This window comes from Ischnura elegans, chromosome 6 (genome assembly GCF_921293095.1).
Source record: "Ischnura elegans chromosome 6, ioIscEleg1.1, whole genome shotgun sequence".
NCBI classification, from domain to species: Eukaryota; Metazoa; Arthropoda; class Insecta; order Odonata; family Coenagrionidae; genus Ischnura; species Ischnura elegans.
The window spans coordinates 38,170,780-38,191,338 of NC_060251.1; the positions used below are offsets into that span (position 1 = coordinate 38,170,780).

General features: G+C 36.6%; 1 protein-coding gene across 2 annotated transcripts in view; it reads right to left on the minus strand.

The window, feature by feature from the left end:
• LOC124160441 (protein MMS22-like) overlaps window positions 1-13,406 on the minus strand; it is a 35,160-nt gene extending 21,754 nt beyond the window's left edge. The window contains exons 1-8 of one of the 2 annotated variants that reach the window (XM_046536295.1): window positions 13,029-13,405; window positions 12,718-12,939; window positions 12,336-12,482; window positions 12,127-12,259; window positions 9,248-9,478; window positions 6,246-6,359; window positions 5,948-6,166; window positions 185-438 (exon numbers count right to left, since the gene is read on the minus strand). In XM_046536295.1, the coding sequence (XP_046392251.1) occupies window positions 185-438; window positions 5,948-6,166; window positions 6,246-6,359; window positions 9,248-9,478; window positions 12,127-12,259; window positions 12,336-12,482; window positions 12,718-12,938 (1,319 nt within the window). In that variant the 5' untranslated portion in view covers window position 12,939; window positions 13,029-13,405. Of the gene's footprint in view, window positions 1-184; window positions 439-5,947; window positions 6,167-6,245; window positions 6,360-9,247; window positions 9,479-12,126; window positions 12,260-12,335; window positions 12,483-12,717 lie in introns of both variants that reach the window. The other variant, XM_046536296.1, reaches the window with a different exon arrangement.
• Window positions 13,407-20,559: the final 7,153 nt, after the last annotated feature.

The window sequence follows — 20,559 nt, forward strand, 5'->3', positions numbered from 1 at the left end:
AACTGCTAGCTTTCTCCTCTGTTGGAGGTAGCTCGTACATTATCATAAGAGACTATTGTCCTTTGTCATCAAGTGAACTCAAAATCAAGTTAACTTTATTATTGGTGCTTATGAAAATGCCGATGGAAACTATTATTTAACAAAGAACAAGTAAAGACTCCCACAACTGCCACCAATGCACTACCTCATGATTGGAAGTGCAGCAGGACTTGTTCCAGGGATCAACAGAGATGCACTGAGCCTCCGATGAAAGTACTCCCAGAAGATCATGACCGGCTCCCCCCTCATTGGTTCCCACCACCTTCCTAAGCAAATTTCGGATGCCAATAATATATACAGCCTCATCTGGCGCTCCACTTGTGATTCACTGCTGTTCTGAGCTGCAAGACTTACAGCACTCGAAAGTATCTTTTCCAGATAAATGAAGTTATTCTTCACCTGCAAAGAAATAATTCGTAAAATGCACCATTGACACACATGAAATACTGCTTGTAATAAAAAATCGCGAAGAGGAAGATCATGAATGCGGCTAAACTTTGATAATCCATCCAAAGAGAAATTTTTCGAAAACCTTTGGTAGAAGGTGGGACAAGATTGAGAACTCAATTCCGATTATCCGGCTGCGGTATATCCGTGTTGCGGATTATCCGTGCATGATTTTCACTCTCGCTCAATATTTTCCGCGATCCTTATAAAAAAATAAAATTGGATGCAAAATCATCGGAATTAATGCTAGGATACACAGGGCTTATTATTTCCAAAAGAATCCCCTTCATAAAACGGAAGCGATTTTGCAATAGCTGTATTCACGGGAGCATCGTGTTCCTATTTTACAAGCCTCGCAGTGCGCAACTGCACTCTGTGATCACGGATACACGTCCTTCAGCTGTTGAATCCCGGCCAACTTCCAAAGAGAAATTTCTTAGAAGGATACAACACGCCGGAGCCAGGACACAGTAACTTAACTGATATGCCCATGCTACTGGGGAGGGAAGTGGAATGGGAAGGAAAAAGGATGGAGGCGCCGCCGTGATAGGAGCCCGTCGAGGCCTCTGGGGTAGGGATACGGTTGGAAGGGTGGGATAGGGTAATACCCTCACTGCTATGAAGATGGGACAGCTTAAATGACCACATCATGAGACACCATGGTCAGGTGAAAATTACCTTTGAAGGACAGGTGGAAGGGAAGATCAACAGAGGAAAGCTTGAATGCGATAAATACAGCTGGTGATAAATAATGTAGAGCAGAAGAATTATACAAGTGTTCAAATATAAGCTCATAGAATTCAGTCGAGAGCTATGTCAAACCAATCCTTGGATTTATGATAACGAATGGATGGATACATTACCCTGTAGAGGGAGATCAATTGCATTGTTAGGTGTCCCGCCACTTGGACTGTAGTGCCAACCCAACATTCTGCCTGCCACTTTCTGATAGCAGACAAAAAAATTAGCAACACGGTTAAAGTATGATATGAATAATCACCCATCCAACCTTATTCCGCACCCAACAGCACTCATTAGAAGAGACCGATACAATCCATGAGATCATTTCTTAACAATGTTCTCTTTGGTTCAAGTACCATGCTTGATCTGCATTTTACGTGCACATTCCATTGAAAGATAGCGGTTTTAAGGCGGAGAAGGATATGAAATGAGGAATAAAGGAGGTTAGAAAAGGGACAGTATGAGAGTGTTTAGAGGGACCAGTAGGGGAAGTGATATGTAGATAATCCAACCAACGGCAAATCCTTTGAGTGCCAACCAATTTTCTAGGTACAGTAGAATCTTGATTTAAGGTTTTTCAGGGGGGACAAAATTTAAAACACTAAATGCGGACAAACACTAAATGAGGACTTGCCATTTCTTTCAGGTTTTAGGGTATGTAATGATTGGAATAGGTTTTTATGAATTAAAAAATATTATTTTAAGTAACTGAAAGGTGCTGCATGCAGCAAAAATTCATTGATTAAATATTCTCTGCCCAATGAAGGTTGGATAATACTTTTCAGGAATCAGCTAAAAAAATGGATAGTAAAAATAAGTAATGAGAGGATGACGGTTGTTTTAATGAAATATTTTAAGAAAATTATAATATACAACAACTTAAAAGCATTCCCACACGGAATATTATTATGGACATTAGTGATTCCATTTTTATGCATATTTCAGAGGTCTTGATGAAACTTTAAAAATTTTTATGTAAAAGTGACATGTAGGTGACTCTAGCATTTCTAATATAATAAGAAAAGGTGTAAGTAGGTACTCGAAAAATCATTGCATTAATAAAGATGAGTGAAATAAAGAGACAGCAGAAGATTGCTAATCCCGAAATCTAAACTACCGAATATCTAGTAAAAGGGAGGTTTTCTGGGATTTTGGCAAGTTAACGTTTTTTGTTGCCTCGGCGAAACGAGGGATTTATGAGCCTTTAAAAAGCCTCCTGTGCGCACATTTTGGATTTCGAGGTCATCCAAAAAAGGAGAATCTTAATTCTGGTATGCCTACAAGTCGATGGTGATTCAACTCGACGATAACACCAGATTTGTTGTTATATATCCGCGGCCTCATGCAGGTCGAATTGAGCCGGGAGAAGTTGCTTACTTGGCGAGCTGATCACCTTAACTCCGACTCACCTTGTTTCTCGGCAGCTTTTAATAAAATTTGGTTGGACCTTGAATAGTGATTAGCTAAACTCTGTTAAGTGAAAAGGTTTAATCCTCAACAGAACTGGATTTCATCTGACAAATTGTCAGTGCCTCTGGAGTTTGGCAACTTCGTCCGAGTTATGATGTCGAAGTCAACCACCAAGGGATACCTGGTGGATTTTTGCATTTTTATCTTTTTTACCGTGATTATGCGGTGATTTTTTTCCAGCATGAGCGATTTATTTAGAGTTACCGACCGTGATAGTTCGTCAAAACTCCGATTGTCATTCTCTTTTGACATATAATAGCCCCAGATAAATATCTTTGAATCGACAGCGATGTCAACCAACCGCACGTCGGTAAATGGGCTCCGGGATATCTAAATTACGATGTAAAACAATGTTGTTCCGTAGGGAAAGAATGCTCTCACTCACCATCATGAAAGGGGAAATGCTTCCTCGGTTCTTTCGCTGTTCCTCCGTGGAAACTGACCTTGGAATGGATTATAGAAAGAATCATCAGGTGAACTGCGCAACTGATAATGGGCCTCCTCTTTTGAAAAGAGAAAGTAGCCGACTGTAAAAATATTGGGCTAACAATGGACTTCCCATGGAGAGTAGAGTTGAAAGGGGCATAAGCCATCAAGTGAAAGCATTACGAGAAAACCGTTATTGTAGCGGCCCTCGGAGAATAACTCGTGTCATCAGTGGTCACGTATCATCGAAGTCAAGTTCAAGAAGAGAAGGATATGGTAGTTAGAGGATATTAAGGGATGACTTAGCTCCATTAGATCGCACCTGACACAAAAAGTGCCTGGTGTCTGGATCAGAAGGGGAGCGAATATTACGAGAAGACAAATCACCTAGCTTCCGAGTTGAAGGTCCCAACGCTGCACTCGCGGAAGAAAGCAGTTGAAGAAACGTTCCCCGGTTGATTCTATTGACTCTTGGTAAACTTTTATGGGACTCTTCTTGTTGACGAGCAGAAATTTGAAGATTTGGATAATCTTTTGAATGAACCATCATGAAAAACTTTAAATCGGGCAAAAAATCTTGTGCGGGAAAATTTTTTACGACCATAAATGCGGAAAAACGCAAAACGTGGAAACACTATATGCGGATTATTTTTACATTATTCTAATAGGGAATGAATCGGGACCCCAAAAAATAAACGCTAAATGCGGAAAAACGTTAAATGCGAAGACCTTAAATCCGGATCCGACTGTACCTACTATGCTGAGAGTGCTGAGGCATAATTTCTGATTTTGAAGTAGTTTACGGAAAAAAAATTAGACATCAAAAACAATTAAAGGTTTATATTCAAAAGCTTTAGGAAATCTTAATACTTAATTTTAAAATAAAATGAATATTGACTATTGAATGATTAGTGAACTATCAGCATCTAAAAGTGACACTGCTGGGGGAGTGCTATCTTGCTCCTGGCACTTTTTGCGAGACAAAGGAGGAGCACGAAAGCACTCCCCTGCACTCTAAGGCTTAATCAAATACAGTACACTGCCAATTATCCAGGCTAATGATGGGGAGAGATGGCACGAATGATCAGAAAACACTGATAACCCGAACTTTCACTTTAATATCTTGCAATGTTCATAATTTACATAAAACAAGCAGTATATTTTTATTTATGCCATTATTCTGTTATTTAAGAGTGCTTCCCGGACTCGATGAGAGCTTTCCTTGCCAGTTCACAATCTTTTTGTTGGCGATAACATTGTTGTAATCGTATTATTAATGCTCCATGTGAGGCCTGGTTTCGAAAACCACATATCCATGGCTGTGTGATCACGGATATGGAAAAGTGGTACAAAAAACGTCGGAAACTGCACTGTCAGGCACTACATCAAGTAGTCGCATCTCACACAAGTTGCCCGGGTTTCAACTGCTGAGGGACGTGTATCCGTGATCACAGAGTGCAGTCGCGCGATGCGAGGCTTGGAAAACAGGAATACGGTGCCTCCGTGAATACAACTATCGCACGATCGCTTCTATCTTATGAAGGGGATTCCAACAGAAATAATAAGCCCCGTATATCCTAGCATTAATGCAGTAATTCCGATGATTTTGCGTCCAATTTTATTTTTAAAAATATAGATCGCGGAAAATATTGAGCGAGAGTGAAAATCATGCACGGATAATCCGCAACATGGATATAACGCAGCCAGATAATCTGGAGTCGGCTGTACATCAAATGATGGATTAGTGAAATTGAAGTACAGGCAGTCCCCGACTTTCGTACACAATGCGTTCCCGAAAACTTGTACGAAAGTCGAATGTACGAAAGTCGAACCATTGACTTCCATACTAATTAGGGGTTACGTTCCAAAAGAGCGGAATATACGTACTAAAACTTTTTTTTTCACGGAATTCATTTCAATTGACTTAATTTTAATAATATGTTAATAAAACTCCTCAAATCATCTAATTTCTTTCGAAAATAGGCAGAAAGTGCAAATAAAAGTTTAAAAAACAAGAACTCCGTTGGCTATCGAGTGAAACTTCCTCTTGGCGTCTAAGTTGACATTCCACTTATTACGTCCACTATAAATAAAAGGACATATCAAGAAGCATAACAAAATGTATTTGTTGAACCCGCACTCTGGATACCTTTTAATTTTTACACCAAAATTCGATATTTGGCAGGTGACATTCGTGATCGCGTATATTCCGCATGTGATTCAAAAAAGACAAACGGAATTCGGGTGATATTTCGTGCAATATCGTTGCTGAAGGTTTACATGAATTAAACAGCACTCAAACGAAAAAACACAATTAGAAAGGTCTTACTAGTTTTATTGAAAGCTATTCGATGATGTCTAGTCAACTTCTTTTGAAAAATATCTTCAATGAAGGCTTTCTTCTTCTCTTGATAAAGGAGCCTATAGCAGGCAGTCTCTCTCCCAAATAAATCACCTAGATTAGAGTCTATTACCAACAATTCCCTTCATTATATACGTTCGTATTGTTCGTATATACTGCCGATACTGACATTTGAAACAATTGAATGTTGGGATGCGCAATAAACATCGCGGGAATTTTAAAAAAATTACAGACCAACGTCCGAAAGTCCGAATTTAGCATACGAAAGTCGAGTAAAAGGTGTCAATTTTGAATGTACGAAAGTGCGAATTGTACGAAAGTCGAGTGTACGAAAGTCGAGGACCGCCTGTAGCATAATAAAATATCTAGGAAAACTGGAGAGAACAGCCTTGGGAGACTGATGTTAAGATAATGACCTCAATCAAAAAATAGAAGAGGTGTAAAGAATCAATTCATACAAACCCGCTTGCTTTTTTTTCCAAGATAGATGCCCTGATCACTATATCCATATAGTTGACTGAGATTGAGGAGCATCCAAAGGGAAAAAGAAACTGGATCTGAACAATGAAATGTTTCTTTTTCTTTGGTTCCTCTTGAATGCTGCTCATCTGATCCTAGACCAGGCGGTGAAGTGATGGGTTGAACTCTGTCAAGAAGAGAATTCACCTGTTCCCAGAAAGACTGAAAAAAAAAAACAAAACGTGATAATTATTCATTAGCATTTGATAAAAATTTTATTGATATAATTAATATACTTTACCTTTCCAGTTCCATTCTCTTCCTGACCATCACACAAAAGCTGAAGTAAAAGCCACAGCTCTCTAACACAGGTACATGCAAAAGGAGTCTCCGTAAATAGGTCATCAGGATTTGCCTGAAAATGAAGAATATTTTCAATGATACGAGAAAAATGAAATGGCATATAAGCAGATCAACAAGACACGTGAGACCACTGCTTTTTGATGAATTTAGAACCTACTGTGGATGCTTAAAGTCAGAAAGGGCATTTCAACTGAACTTTTAATCTCGTAATTTACAATACCTGTTGAAAGTAGTATAGATGAAAATAGTATTTAAATGATTTGATACCAGGACACTTTAACATCTATTACTGAGTACATTGCTGCAGGTGTACATAATATGATAAATCGATGCCTTGATCTAATGCTGGCTCACTTTATACTGCAACTCACATTATGAACACTCCTGTAGCATGAATCACCATTGCAGAGAATGGGTCAACAGCATAACAGCAAAGGTCTTCAAAATATAATCAAGTAGCTCAATTTATATACTGATTAAAATTTCATACAGATGCATGCCAATAGATACGACCATCCAAATGCAAGGAAACTCAGAGAGGATATTAATAAAAAGAAATATAATTATTTATTTCTATTAGTGAAATTTTTTCTTCTCTAGTGCAATTTAAAAAATTGAACAAGTATTGAGAAAAATTAGCAATATTGTTACTAACAGAAGGAGATGAATGTGCAATTTTTTAGAGTACTTTTTCACATACAGCTGTGACGCCAATTTACAGTGAAATTTTTTTAACAATGACATTAATTAGACACAATGCATAACAATATAAAAACTAACAAAGGATTAACCAGCAGAGAAAGGAAAACATTCAATTGGCAGACAGATGAGACGGAGCTTGTGTGGTGAATTTCTTGCATGACAGGTAAAAAGGATCGACGGAAAGAAGGAGCAAATTTAGAAGGGAAGAGAGGCAATATAAAAGTGAGTGCTTGGTCAGGCAGATTCTGGGAATAGGCAGATGAAGTAGGGAGAGCAAGTGGATGGAATGAGTCGCTATTCTAAAATTCAACAGAGAGAGGAGTTCAGGGCAGTCAGAAGTCAAGTTTAAGATATTGTGTAGAAAGTTGAAGTTCGTTTTAAGTCTGAGATTCTGAAGATTAGACAAGGAAAGAGAAGACAATACAGCATCAGAGGACATATTGCGTAAATGAGGGACTCTATGTTTAACTATTTTGGCAAAGAAGGGTAGGATGCAATCAGGGGATTTTAGGTTAGTCAGGGCTGATATGGACCAAATTGGAGAGCAATATAAAACTATGAAAAGGACAATCATTGGGAAATAGGAGTGGAGTGCATTGGGCTCTTTAATTCACGTGAAGCAGTAAAGAAGGCCTAACAGAGACATGGCTTTCATATTTATTGTCTGAACGTGGTCGGAGTAGTTCAGTTTGGGGTTGGTTATAACGCCCAAGTCTTTCATAGTCATAATTCTGGTCAAGGGAGATGAATTAATGGTGAAGTTGAAAGTGATGGGTTGTGTTTTTAATGCAATAGTCATGATGCTGCAATTTTTATGGTTTAGCTATGGTTTCCAAGTACCACACCACAGGGAAGCTTGATTTAGGCCATTTTGAAGATCTCTGAAGTCAGAGGTGTTTTTTTATTTCCTTGTAGATCTTGCAATCATCAGCATACAGAAGAGTATATGTTTACAAGGACAGAAGGTGGACTGAAGATCATTAATATACATATGTATATATCGAAAAAATAAGGCCCAAGGACACTGCCCCGAGGAACTCCTGACGTCAGAAGAGACCAAGAAGAAGAGCTACCAGCGAGTATTACACACTGGGTTCTGTGGGACAGAAAGCCTGAGAGAAGGCCAAGGAATCTACCATGTAAGCCAAAGCGTTGGCTTAGATTATGAAGGAGGAGTTGATGATGAGGTGTGTCAAAAGCTTCGGAGAAGTTAAGATAGATGGCATCAAGTTAATGAGAGTTTTCTATTGCATTGACAAGATAGTGGTTCTGGAAGACAGCAAGATTTGTTAGGCATGATCTTCCCAGAAGGAAACCATTCCGCTGGGGGGATAAAAAGGGAGAGGTGAAATAGAAAATATGTACTGTTGAAGATTATGTGCTTACAGATGGGAGAAAGTATTGGAAGCAAAGATATGGGGCGATAGTTTGAGATGTCACTTTTTTTACCCACTTTGAGTATGGCAATAACATTGGCGCATTTCCATAGAGGAGGTAAGGTTCCCAAAGAAAAGCAGTGATTAAACAAAAGGGTTAGAGGTTGTACAAGTGAAGAGGCACAGTTGCTAATGAGTTTAGGGCTGAGAACATCAGGGGTGCGTGAGCAGTAAAGGGGTTTTTGCAAAGGTATTCATAAACTTCCCTGGAATCTGTCTGTATGAATGGTAGAGAATCACTAGACAGAGGTAGGATGGACTGAGGAGGGGTTACTTTGTGGTAGGAAGTAGGCAATTGGAAAAGAATTTCAGAAAGAGATTAGGTCTCTCTGAGCCTGACTCATGGTCCGACTCCAAAATATTTCGGCCGTGGATGACTGCCTCAGGCACCATGGTTGAGAGCAAGAAGTCCAGGGTTGCTGTATTGCGAGTGCTCTGAAGACAATGTTGGGAGAGTTGGAGAGCATTAGTTAAATGCTCAATGAAATATCTATCATGGGGATTGAGTAATATGTAATAATCTATAGAAGTGGTTTTCAAGTCGGAAAAAAGAATATCATTAAGGTGGGCAACATTCAAGTACTCCCAATGACTATAAAAATGAGACTTATATTTCAAACAGTTATCTAGTGAACTATTGGTAAAACATTTGGACATACACTTAACACAGCCATTTAATATTATAAAAAGGTATATTGGAAAATTAAATTTTCTAGAATTCCTTCCTGACACCATACATACAATTATACACCACAATGCAGGATGATGTGTATTTTTTAACAGCAAGTGGTTAAATACTAACCTTTTCAAACCTTGCTACGGCAAGAAAAGTGAGCTCACTCAATAGTGAACGAACAGAACATTCTAACTGTCCAGTTTCTCGAACTCTATTTGATGCTATGATAAATCCCATTCCTGACTCCAAATCATTACTTGAAGACTCAGCATAATATTTTATAACTTGAAGAACACTGATATAGTACCACCGTACATCTAAATTCAAGTGAAAAAAGTGGTAGAAACCTCTTGAACCCTATAAAAGAAAAATAAGTTGTAATTAATAATTTTACTAGGAAAATTTCTCCACTCAACTCTTTATCAGGCAGTAAGAGAAATAATGCAAGTTGAAACATACATTTTCATATAAAATAGGTATAATTGGAAAAAAAAAACTAAATTTGCTTTAAAAGGGGACCCATTAATTATAGTTATGCATAAGTCAATAAATATACAAAGAATGATGCAAAATGAATAAGTCGCTTGATGCCATATGCACAATATTTCCAAAATATACTTGAAATTTACGGCTTTCAAACTAACCATGAAGAATTTAATTTAATATTTCTATCTAAGTGTTCTCAAAAGATATAACTCCTGATAGCAGAAATATTAAATGTAAATATGTATATTTATTATCCAACAACACATTATTCACTCAAAAAAATGAATACAAAATCTTTGGAAGCAACATTTTAACTGTACCTTGATAATGGTGAAAGTATCTCCCATTATTATAATCAATGGCTTTGAATGACATTCAGACAGCAAAAAAAAACAAACAGATTTTTCGGAACATAAATTACTTTCTGTAGAAAAAACGTATTAAATGTAATATACACGTTAAATTCTGTAACTGGATATAAACCTTGAACTTGATCTTGATAGAAAAACAAATTTGTGATTAACTGGTCAAATAATTACTGTACCATAACTGACTTCAATGCTTTGATTTTGCTGCATTGCATACAAGGTGCGTTCCTTAAGTAATGCGAACAAATTTTTCCTTTTGCAACAATATGCCACTGCATGTTCTAATCTTCTGGGCTAGGTGGAGGTGGCTGTTAGATTCAAAACATGCTCAGTCTCATTTAGCTGCGAGCTGTTAGGGATTCAGGACATGCATTCCTGTGTGAGCTCCATTTTGAGTTTATGTAACACGATACAATGCATTGTTCCGTGGAGCAACAGTACGCTTTCAAAATTTGCTTTTAACTTGGAAAGTCCACCGAAACATTTCCATTAATTCAGCAGACGTATGGGAGTTGTTGCTCGTCCAAATCACAAGTTTTCTGATGGCAAAAGTTGTTCATGAAGGGCTGAGAAGAGATCGCCAACAAATCTCAGAGTAGATGGCCATCAACCTCAAATCCATGGATTCAAGCATGGTAGAGACTGAAATTTTTTCCTGGGAGAGCCTTAATCTTTTAATTTGATGCCAAATTTTATCGGAGGCACATGGCAACTTCTCCACAGTATATCCTGTAGTTCTGCAATTATTAAATTATTTGAAATAATTATTTTTTGGATTAGGGTGGTTTCCTATTTTTTTTAATGCCTAAATCGAAAGATAATTAGTCCTGGAGTACATATTTCACTCCCTAAGATTGTTAAGTGACGATATATATTTTTCACAATTAAATGAAAAGTGAAAATTTTCAAGAGCGCGAAAACACAACAGCTAAGTATGAATGCTGGGAAAAGATCGTGTGACATCATTCTGGTTCCAGCTGCCATGGTTACAGGCCACTTTTATGCGATGATATGAGCGCCGCTAAGATGCAGGCTGCTAACAGGTAGCAGAGTACCCTGCTGGCAGGTGACTCTTGGCTTAAATAAGGATTATTAATGCCCTATCATATGATGGAAACTTTCTGACGACATGAAATTTTAATAATTGATTATTATGAGATGTTTCCCTGAGCTCTGTGCCACATGCATGCATTGGTAATGTCAGACAATGTAAAACTCCTGACTACTCTTATAGCATCTAGGTCCCTGTGACATCACGTGGAGTGGCATCGTATGGGCGCCAATCTGGCCTTTTTCAAATGAGATTAAAATTGACCACTAACATTTGTCTAAACTGGGATTTCTAAAACCAAATAATTTGTATATTATGAATACACTAATGGTGGGTAACGAATCGTAATCAATGGCTTTCATTTCCTTTGATGAAAGAAGTAACCTTATTGACAAAATAGTCAAATTCTTAAATCAATCACAGTTTGCAGCATCTCAATTTGAAAATTTAATCAAGTCAATCCTCTGCTTGGTTGAAGTACTCTAATAAAATATGCTAACACTTCACCCCAATGATGGCCTGGAGTTAGTTTGAGAGCACAATGAGCAATGCTATAAGATCCATGCCACCTCTACCTCCTGAGTTCAGTCAGCCACATGCATGTCAGGTTTTTGTGAGCTAAGGCCTGTTGAGAAGTGCTCCAGCTGAAGATTTTTTCTTAGTTTTCAGCAACTTTAAATGGTATGAACCAGTTTTCAGCACAAAGAGAAAACGCTTGAAAGAGGAGAAACTTCATTTTCCTGCCAGAGTAAAATATTCATGGCACAATTTCATAAAATTAGAGTCTGCAAAGATCAACACATTCGACATCTGATATTGTTGATTAATATAATGACAGAATTGAAATAAAACGGTTTCTCCCATCAAATAATTGTTAAAGAGCAGTTTCAAATTGCTTCCAAATGAATGCAATTTGTATTTCCCCACTGGTTCTATTTTTTTCTTGGCTAAGAAACTCTAATTCAATGCAAATGGCAAGCATATACCAGGATTGAAAGGTAGCATGAGCAATTTCTAAAATATTAAGTAAACCGTAGAGAATATGCGAATTAACGTACGCAAAGATTGACAAAATGCAGATTCATTAATCACGTACTAACCTTTTTAAAGAAGTGCGTGTGATGAATTAAAGGTAACGATATCAACTTCGGTAAACATTTACGAAAGGAAGATAGCGCTGGCATGAGGGTACTTTTGAGATGGTCCATTAATATCTTACTTTCCAAAGGCACACTGCAAAATATAACAGGTCCATTAAATTAGAAATATCAAAGAACAGTCACACAGCTAGCAGTCTAAAAAAACTTACCAGGACAAAAACATTCTTATGTATGACAGCAATTCACAGATGTTTTTCCTTATTTGTAAACATTCCTCTTCAGTCATGTCACTATTTGCAGAGCTTCCTCCCTCCATAGCAAACGGAAATGAGTTTTCTAACATTTTAAATTCCTTCCTATAATTAAAATCATATATAAAAACACTTCTTGAGTAAAAGTAGAAATATTTAGATAGAAACGACGGAAGCCCATATCTAAATGTAGTCTAAAATCTGGTGCAAGATTTACCACACATACTATTGATGTAAAAGATATTTTACAATGACAACATGTATATAAAATGACAGGATAACTTATACGCAGTAATGACTTGCTTTCAATAACAATGAGGGAGGAAGGCTGTCCTCATACCTGGCCATTTGAAATAGCATTCTGCTTTGGTGAATCGCAGAACCTTTATCAAACGTTCTTCCAAATAGTAAAATATCACTTTGGTACTTAGCATCTTCATTTTTGTAGGTTCCCAAGAGAAACTCCTTTTCCCAGCAACCAAGGAATGAGCGAGCACTAATCGTTTCATCATTACCGGCGGCACCAGAACATTCAAACCATCTAAAACCTTCTATACTCATTCTATCGCATGAAGAAATAAGGAGATTAATGTATGTGAGCACTCATTTCAATAAAAGAATAAGCCATTACATAATTGAGGTCAACTATACCGAAGTATTAATTCCGTATCTACACCACAACTATGACCTTAAATATTAAAGTATTTATTCCCGCCATTTAGTAAACATCACGAATTTCTTTTCTCACTTATTTACAAGGAAAGTCCCATCATTTTAACGTAGATGTCACTACTGTCGAATTAACGCTGCGCCGCGTAGTTTGTTTTGAAATGAAGAGTACAATTTTTAAGAAGTGGCCTTTCAGTATTTCACTTCGCTTTGGCAGAATCTTGTGATACACAGAATTTTTGATTGAGTCACCATGAATTAGTGTATAGTCCTGTGAATTGTCGTGATCACAATTGTTGAAGTGTTGAACCGGTTCCAACAGGCATTTGACACCTGAATGGTAAGTAACTTTGCTTATTGTTTGCGCTCGCACAAATGTGTTCTTTTACAGTTTATAGATTTATAAGAGTCAATCATACGGAATAATAAGGTTAAAACTGCAGCTAATATTTATCCCATTTTTATAGACTCCTGCTGTAATCCTATCCAATTTCCCCGTTTTGCAGTGGGAAAAGAAACACGAATTTATGCGTTTTCAGGGATTTGTGAGGTAATTAGGTGCAGGCATAGCAATAAAATTAGCTTCTTTGCTGCTGTACATTGCAAGGACAGACTCAGTTCCGTCTACTTTCCGGAAAACCCAAGTATCACTGTACTGAAAGCTCAAGCTTTAAAATGAGTTAATGAAATTTATTTGGTTGCTGAAGGCTTGGAATTAGAATCCTTTAACTCCTAAAAATTCAAATTCGTATGCATATCTGCGTGATCGGTTGGAATAGAACTTGAACTATTGCAAGGATCAAATTAAATGAGGCTCGATCTTTTCGGACCGTATTTTCACAAGTGGTTCTAGTGACATTGGAATTTCTTGCATTCATTCTTGAATTTATGGGTTCGCACATTAGCTTAAGTACGTGTTAACAAAGCAGTAAACCAGGCCGTAGACTTTTATATTCGGAGTGACTAATGTGTGAGAGACTGCTCTTAAGGAGGTTCAATATTGATATCAATTACATAAACTACTCAATATGATTACTTCATGCATATTTTGCATGGAAAAGTTTTGGGAAAATTGATCTTTATATTTTTAATCAAACAGATTTTCTTATGCTGTGTGGTTGAGCTGTTGAATTATTTTTTTGTTGCTGACACAATTTGACTTCAAATGCAACATTCATTGTTATTAATCCAAATGGAAAGCAAACTTTGTACCAGTCATTCTCACAAGTACATATAAAATAAATTGTTATAGTAATTATAATTTTTTCTATGCTAGCATAGCCTCACGGTAAGTACCTAAAAATTTTTATTCTCAAATGTAATTATTGGGAATATTGCAACACAACCTAATTTTTCTTATTGTCCATTGATTTAGTAGTGATTTCTAAAGTGTATTTAGATTTTTCATGGGAATGACATTTCCTTCAAATCTTAGTGGAATCTTTTTACAGAAGAAAATACCATCCCCTGAAATAATAAAGCAGTGATTGTGTGCATAGAAGACAGCCCTAGGGCTTATTCCAAAACTTGTCGATTAAAGTTTTCTGCAAAAGGGCTTTAAACTTGCTTTTGAAAACTTATTATGAATTGGAAGAAATATTGTGTTATAATTGAAGTGGTAGTGACATAATTGTGAAAATCATCATGTACATGTAAGGGTTCAAGGATTCTTCCTGTCTGAGAAGTTTTAGAAATTTCCAGTTTAATTTTTGATTTTTTAATGAATTTTTAAAACTTTGTGGTAACACTGATCTAGCTAACACTGAGCTAGCCAATTAAGCCAAATCGTGGTTGGAAGAAATATCCCTCAGATGCAGTACTATAAAATTTATTATATACTGAATTACCTGATTTAAGTTAATATTTTTTCTTTTTAAAAAGGAAGTAAGGAATTATTAAGGATACTTTTATGAAAAAGAAACTGGTTAATGTTAAACTGACTCTATAAGGTTGCATTTGCCTACACGTGCCATATATTAACAATTTATTTATTATTACCCACACAGCACATCGTTGCCAGAGGACGTCCGCTGTGCGTCCGTCGCGTCCTCTCAGTGTCCGCGGATTTTCAGGACAGCCAGAGGACATCCGCCGGCTGTCCTGGCCATCCGTCCGCACACTGTCCTATCTCGGATGTCCAGCGGACGTCCAGCTAGTGTCCCATTACGCAGGGTTTGGGAGTTTTGGTTTCCTCTTAAAATACTCACCTCCTCAAGGAGGAACTCCGAGAGAAAGTCTCGTGATCCTCCTCCGAGTAGGGAGTATAGGAGAAGGGAGAAAGAAAAAAAAACTCTCTCTCGTTTCTGAAGCCAGAATACTTCCTCACGATCGAGGAAGAGGAAATTTTTCGTGGAGGAAGAGATATTTTGAGGATTATTTTAGGTAACCAAATGTAATCCTCTTGTTGGAGTGTGGACTCGGAGGAAATTATAAACTATTTAACGAAAAAAAAATTGACATTTTTACCGCTTCTATAGTTTAAGAACAACAAATGTACGCTATTTTTAAGTTTTATATTGTTTATAACAATTAATTAAGTTTAAACAAAGTTAGCAACAATTTAAGTAACATTTACGAGCGTTAAAAATTTCTACATGCCTCACGGGTTAAACAACAACAATTGAACGAACAATTGAACTCTCTACATTATTTATAACAATTTTTAAAGTTTAAATAAATTTAGCAACAATTTTAGAAACTTTCAAAAAATTAAAAATTTCCGCATGTTGTACGGTTGAGAAGCGTTGGATGAACAATAAACCCGTACTTTTCATGATTATAAAAATTACTTAAATTTAAACAAATTTAGCAACTTTTACAAAAATTAACAACAGGAATAATGGAATTTATCGATTTTTACTGAAATTTTATATTATGTACCAATGTCCTGCGGACGTCGCGTAGCCGTCTCGGGGACATTCCATTCCTACAGGTTAAATGAACTCTTTCAACTTATTGATTAATTAATATTTACTCTCAAGGGATTAAAAAATCTCAGAGGCGATTGATTGGAAAGTATTTTAATGAAACATAACGCTTTAAATTCATTTTAATTTTTAATGGTAAGAATTCTCCTAAAATTATCACGGCATCGATGGCCTCATTCCCAGATTAGAAATTGTAATTGTCCAATTTAAGGATAGGCAAGTAGAAGAAGTAGTAGAAGATAGAAGGTAAGTACTGCCGTACCTTTACTTTATATCGAAATTCTAGTTTTTTTGGTGGCGAACGAATTTTGAATCTACCGCTACCATGGTTCTCCACATTCCTCCGTTCCTCCTTTCCAACAGAGGAACTGGAACGGAACACCGGAGACAGCATGGTGGTTTGGCGGTTACAAAGATGCTGCTGCAAGTAAGTTTGATGTGACTTCTAAATAATTTTTTCTTGGCGTTCACTGGCGGCAGTATAGTGTTTCCGCATGCTCCTTATATTTCTTATAACTCAGCCTGTAACATCTCGAGGAAAAATATGGCTCTGCTTGGAACAACATTACCGTCTTGGTAAAACCGTTACTTGGCAACTAAAGGTAGCGTCTTTTTCCGTTGTTCATGGTGAAATTTTCGCTTTTGTTCCTTGTTTACATGATATAATTTAAAGTGGAAGTTCTTGTACTATAGTCTCTGTACGCGAGAACGTATAGGAAATAATGTAAGTGCTAGCGCATAAAATAGAACCTGTTATTTTGATAGCGTAGGCTACGGCTGAATTTGTTGGAAGTCCCAACGGTCCGTTTGGTTCCGTTCCTAAATCAAATCAAGTAGGGTTCTTGGCAATAAATATAACTAGGAATTGTACTTACGTGTAACCGGGGGATTTTGCAACACGCATGTATGATTAATAGGTTTCACGTAAATTATTAATTCTTTGAAATCGGACTACACCGTGTGATTTCTTTCGATATGTATAGTTACGCACGCATCGAAAAAGAACAATAATGTTATGATAGGATAACCACCAATGTTTAGCCTTTTTACAAAAAGTTTTTATACTCTTTATATGTTTGATGGAACTAGGTTAATAATTAAAAACTTTAGGTCCTAAATAAATAAATGATCTATTATGTCAGTAAAGATAAGGCTTAGGGATTGAAAAATTACAATGCCGACGTAACTTTTATAGCGTTTATTATATTTTTTCTGCCAAACTTTGCTAACCTAATAAAATATAAACTAATTTAACTACAAACTAAGTAACTGTGCTATTAGTCATCCATGCATTTAATTTAGTGGAAACTATAGGACGACTGTAAGAAATTCGGGATGAATCTAAACAAGGTCTAATTGTAAGTGATATATTGTGTAAACAAACCTTAAGGCTATGTTTTATGGTTCATTTATTTGCTCAAACTGCTGCATGAAATCTTATACCCAGAAAATAGAACTTGTGCATCTTTTCGTACAGCCATCGGTACACATTTTGGTGTAGAGTATCGTGAACCTGATATATTTACCTGGAGGCATTTACTGACTATAGCTTTCATGTAGTGGAGTTGAATAAAAATAGTTCATCTGTATTTTTATTTATTTCCTATCTCTATTTATAAGTTTGTATGTCTCTCTTCTTATAATTGTCTGTATACTTATTTGTCTTCATTCTTTACAGATGTTGCATTTAACCAGGACGATACAGCCACCAATTCTAGTGTGGAAGTTACAGTGAAGAGTTGGCTGGAACATGCTTAAGCGAGGCATGTGAGAGAGGTGTAAGTATTCGTTTGATTATTATATAGGTTTGAGCAAGGAGGAATAATTTTGGTCTGGATACTTTTTTGGCAAGTTGCTCCTGTAAAGGGAGCTCATATAAAGTAAATTTAAATAATTATTAAACATCTTGTAATACAAGGTTCACCCTTCCATGCTAAAGGTAGAGAAAATAGTATTGTTATGTATTATTTTCAGATGCAGATTCCACTACCAAGTAATTCAAACATTTGAAAACAATTTTTGTTCTGCATATGGGAGGTATAATTACCAAAAACGTGGTTGAAAAGGATCTCATGCTCTATAAAAGTTCGATGTATAGCACCTGTAGAACTTAAGAATGGGATAACTTGTTCAACAGGGATAGTAGTTGCACAGTACTACAGAAGCTACTATTTTCTAGTAGCTCTAGCTAACTAAGATGTTTTGAAGTAGGTGTTTTTGTAGGAGCTATAGAAATTTCAGTAGCTCACAGCAGGCCTTAGCTGCTATTCCCCTGTTATGTCTCTGTCGAAATGTGAATATTGCCAGTGAGCTAGGTTGTCACTTTTGCCTTGATACCAGACTACATTAGAAGATCTATTTTAATTATTAAGATTGGAAGAATTCGGAGATCTAAATCATGGAATGGCCTTAACTACAGCAAGTTTTTGCTAGTTTTTCAAAGTTTCTATTTTTTTAAGTTGCATCTCGGCCAATGCAGCTAAGTGGTTTGTGTGCCAAATCAGTGTGGCTGTTTTCACACTAATCCCAAGAGATCTAGTTCACTTAAACTTCCTCCTTTAAATTTTCTAGTTTCCTTTACTCCTATATCATATTCAGCTCTTCTGCATTAGTCTTCCTTAGCTCCAGCTTATGTAACACTTTTCTTCACCTCCACAATTCACTCTAGTGTAGTCATAATCTTCAAGGGGAGACCAATTGTTCAGAAATATTATCCTCCATTTGAATGCTTTTTCCAATATCTTTTTCGAGACCTCTACTAAGCTGTCTGGCAAGGATGGATCAAAGAATTTTTTTCTACATGGTGCACCAGGGTCTAACAGGCAACAGTCTTCTCATATTTGGGATTAAAATCTAGTTCAACAATTGTTCTATGAAAAATGTTCTTAATCATAATATATACATTACTAACACATTAATAATTTTACTCAAAATCTTTTCTTATTTAAGAACAAGAAAAAGTCAAAGAAAAGTTTGTAAAATGTATTCAGCCTGTAATGGACAGGTTTCCTAATTTTGAAACCTTAAGAATGTTAAACACGTGACTAATAAGACTGTAGCGTCCTGTCTTATGTAATCTGCTTGTTGCGTACAAGATACAATTTCTTGCTACAATGAAATGTTTATATACTTCATTATTACAGGAGCAGTGCAGGAGAGCAAGACAGCCCCTGAAAAGGATGTGGAGGTTGCCATCCAAAGCTGGCTAAGGCACGCCAAGGAGAGGTTACAGGGGAAGAAGAAAGTTAAATAAATCGTATGTAGTTTCTGGCATTGTACTGTTTTAAGAAGCCAAATAAATATTGTGCATGAAATTGATGCCTTATTTATTTAAATTCTTGTCTGGACCTATTATTTATTAGTATCGAACAAAATGCAATCCTAACCTAAACGTGTCCTGAAGGTGTCCAGAGCGGACAATTTCAGGTCGTCCATAGGCCACCTTTTTTACTGACATGCGGACTTGCAGCGGACATCATTTTGTATGAATTCGGCTGTCCGTAGGATGTCCATAGGCCACTTGGCGGACAATCACCGGATGTCCGAAAGGTGTCCGTGTGCTGTGTGGGTATTAGGTTAAAAAAATCACTGTAGCGTAAAGAAGAAGCCTAATTCTTATAATGAATTTAGTTGGGGTAAAGAATAGCCAAAAATATGCATCTGTAATATTTAAAGCTCCCTTGCATACTCCAATTTTGCTAAAAATCCATATTCCACAGTGGATGCAGTTCAGAGATTCTGACAATTCGTGTCAAATTTCCTTCTCTAACAAATGTCCAAAATTATGGCTTACCGCTCTAAATAACTCATACTAACAATTCCCTTGAGGAAGTCATTATCCCACAGGGCATATACTAATCATATTCTTCCTCATTTAATCTTTATTTTCAACAATAAATTGCATCCAGCTGAAATTACCATATTTCCTTAGGGTTCCCAAACAGCATAGTTATATCTTTTGAAGCCATTTTATGCCACAGTTCATATCTTATGTGTCGAATATTATAAGATTACCTATTTTGTCTCCAGAGTGATAATTACCAGCTTTATCATTTTGATCTAGATTAAGTATCGCTTGATACCTTTTTGGATCAAAGTTTTGGTACCACTTATATTTAAAAAAGAATTCATTGCATCATTAAATTCTGAAAACTTCTTTTGCATGCATGTACGAGAAGTATTAACTGATCAAAGTTTGGCTTGGAACTACTAATTTACAAGGTGATATTTTTTGCTATCCTTTTTACATCGATAGCCGTGAAACCAAAGTGTAATACTCAGGGTTATTATTTTTACATCAATTTGATTTGCCATCATTAGCTAAGTTATCAAATTTTGGCACCCAATGCGATATTGTACCTAATCCCTGCAGCGCGTGACCGTCTGGTAGGTCATATCTGACTTGTGCCTCTCGTGATAGCAAATTTACTATTTTTCTTAATTTTTTGGTCGTCAACATGTTGCCAAAGGTGAAGGTAGAGCCACAAAATTTGATTTGTCTATTTTTTACATGGTAATCTATGTGATATGATTGGAAGTTAGGTGTAACTCATGTGAATGGTAAAGCTGCCCATGATGAAATTCGA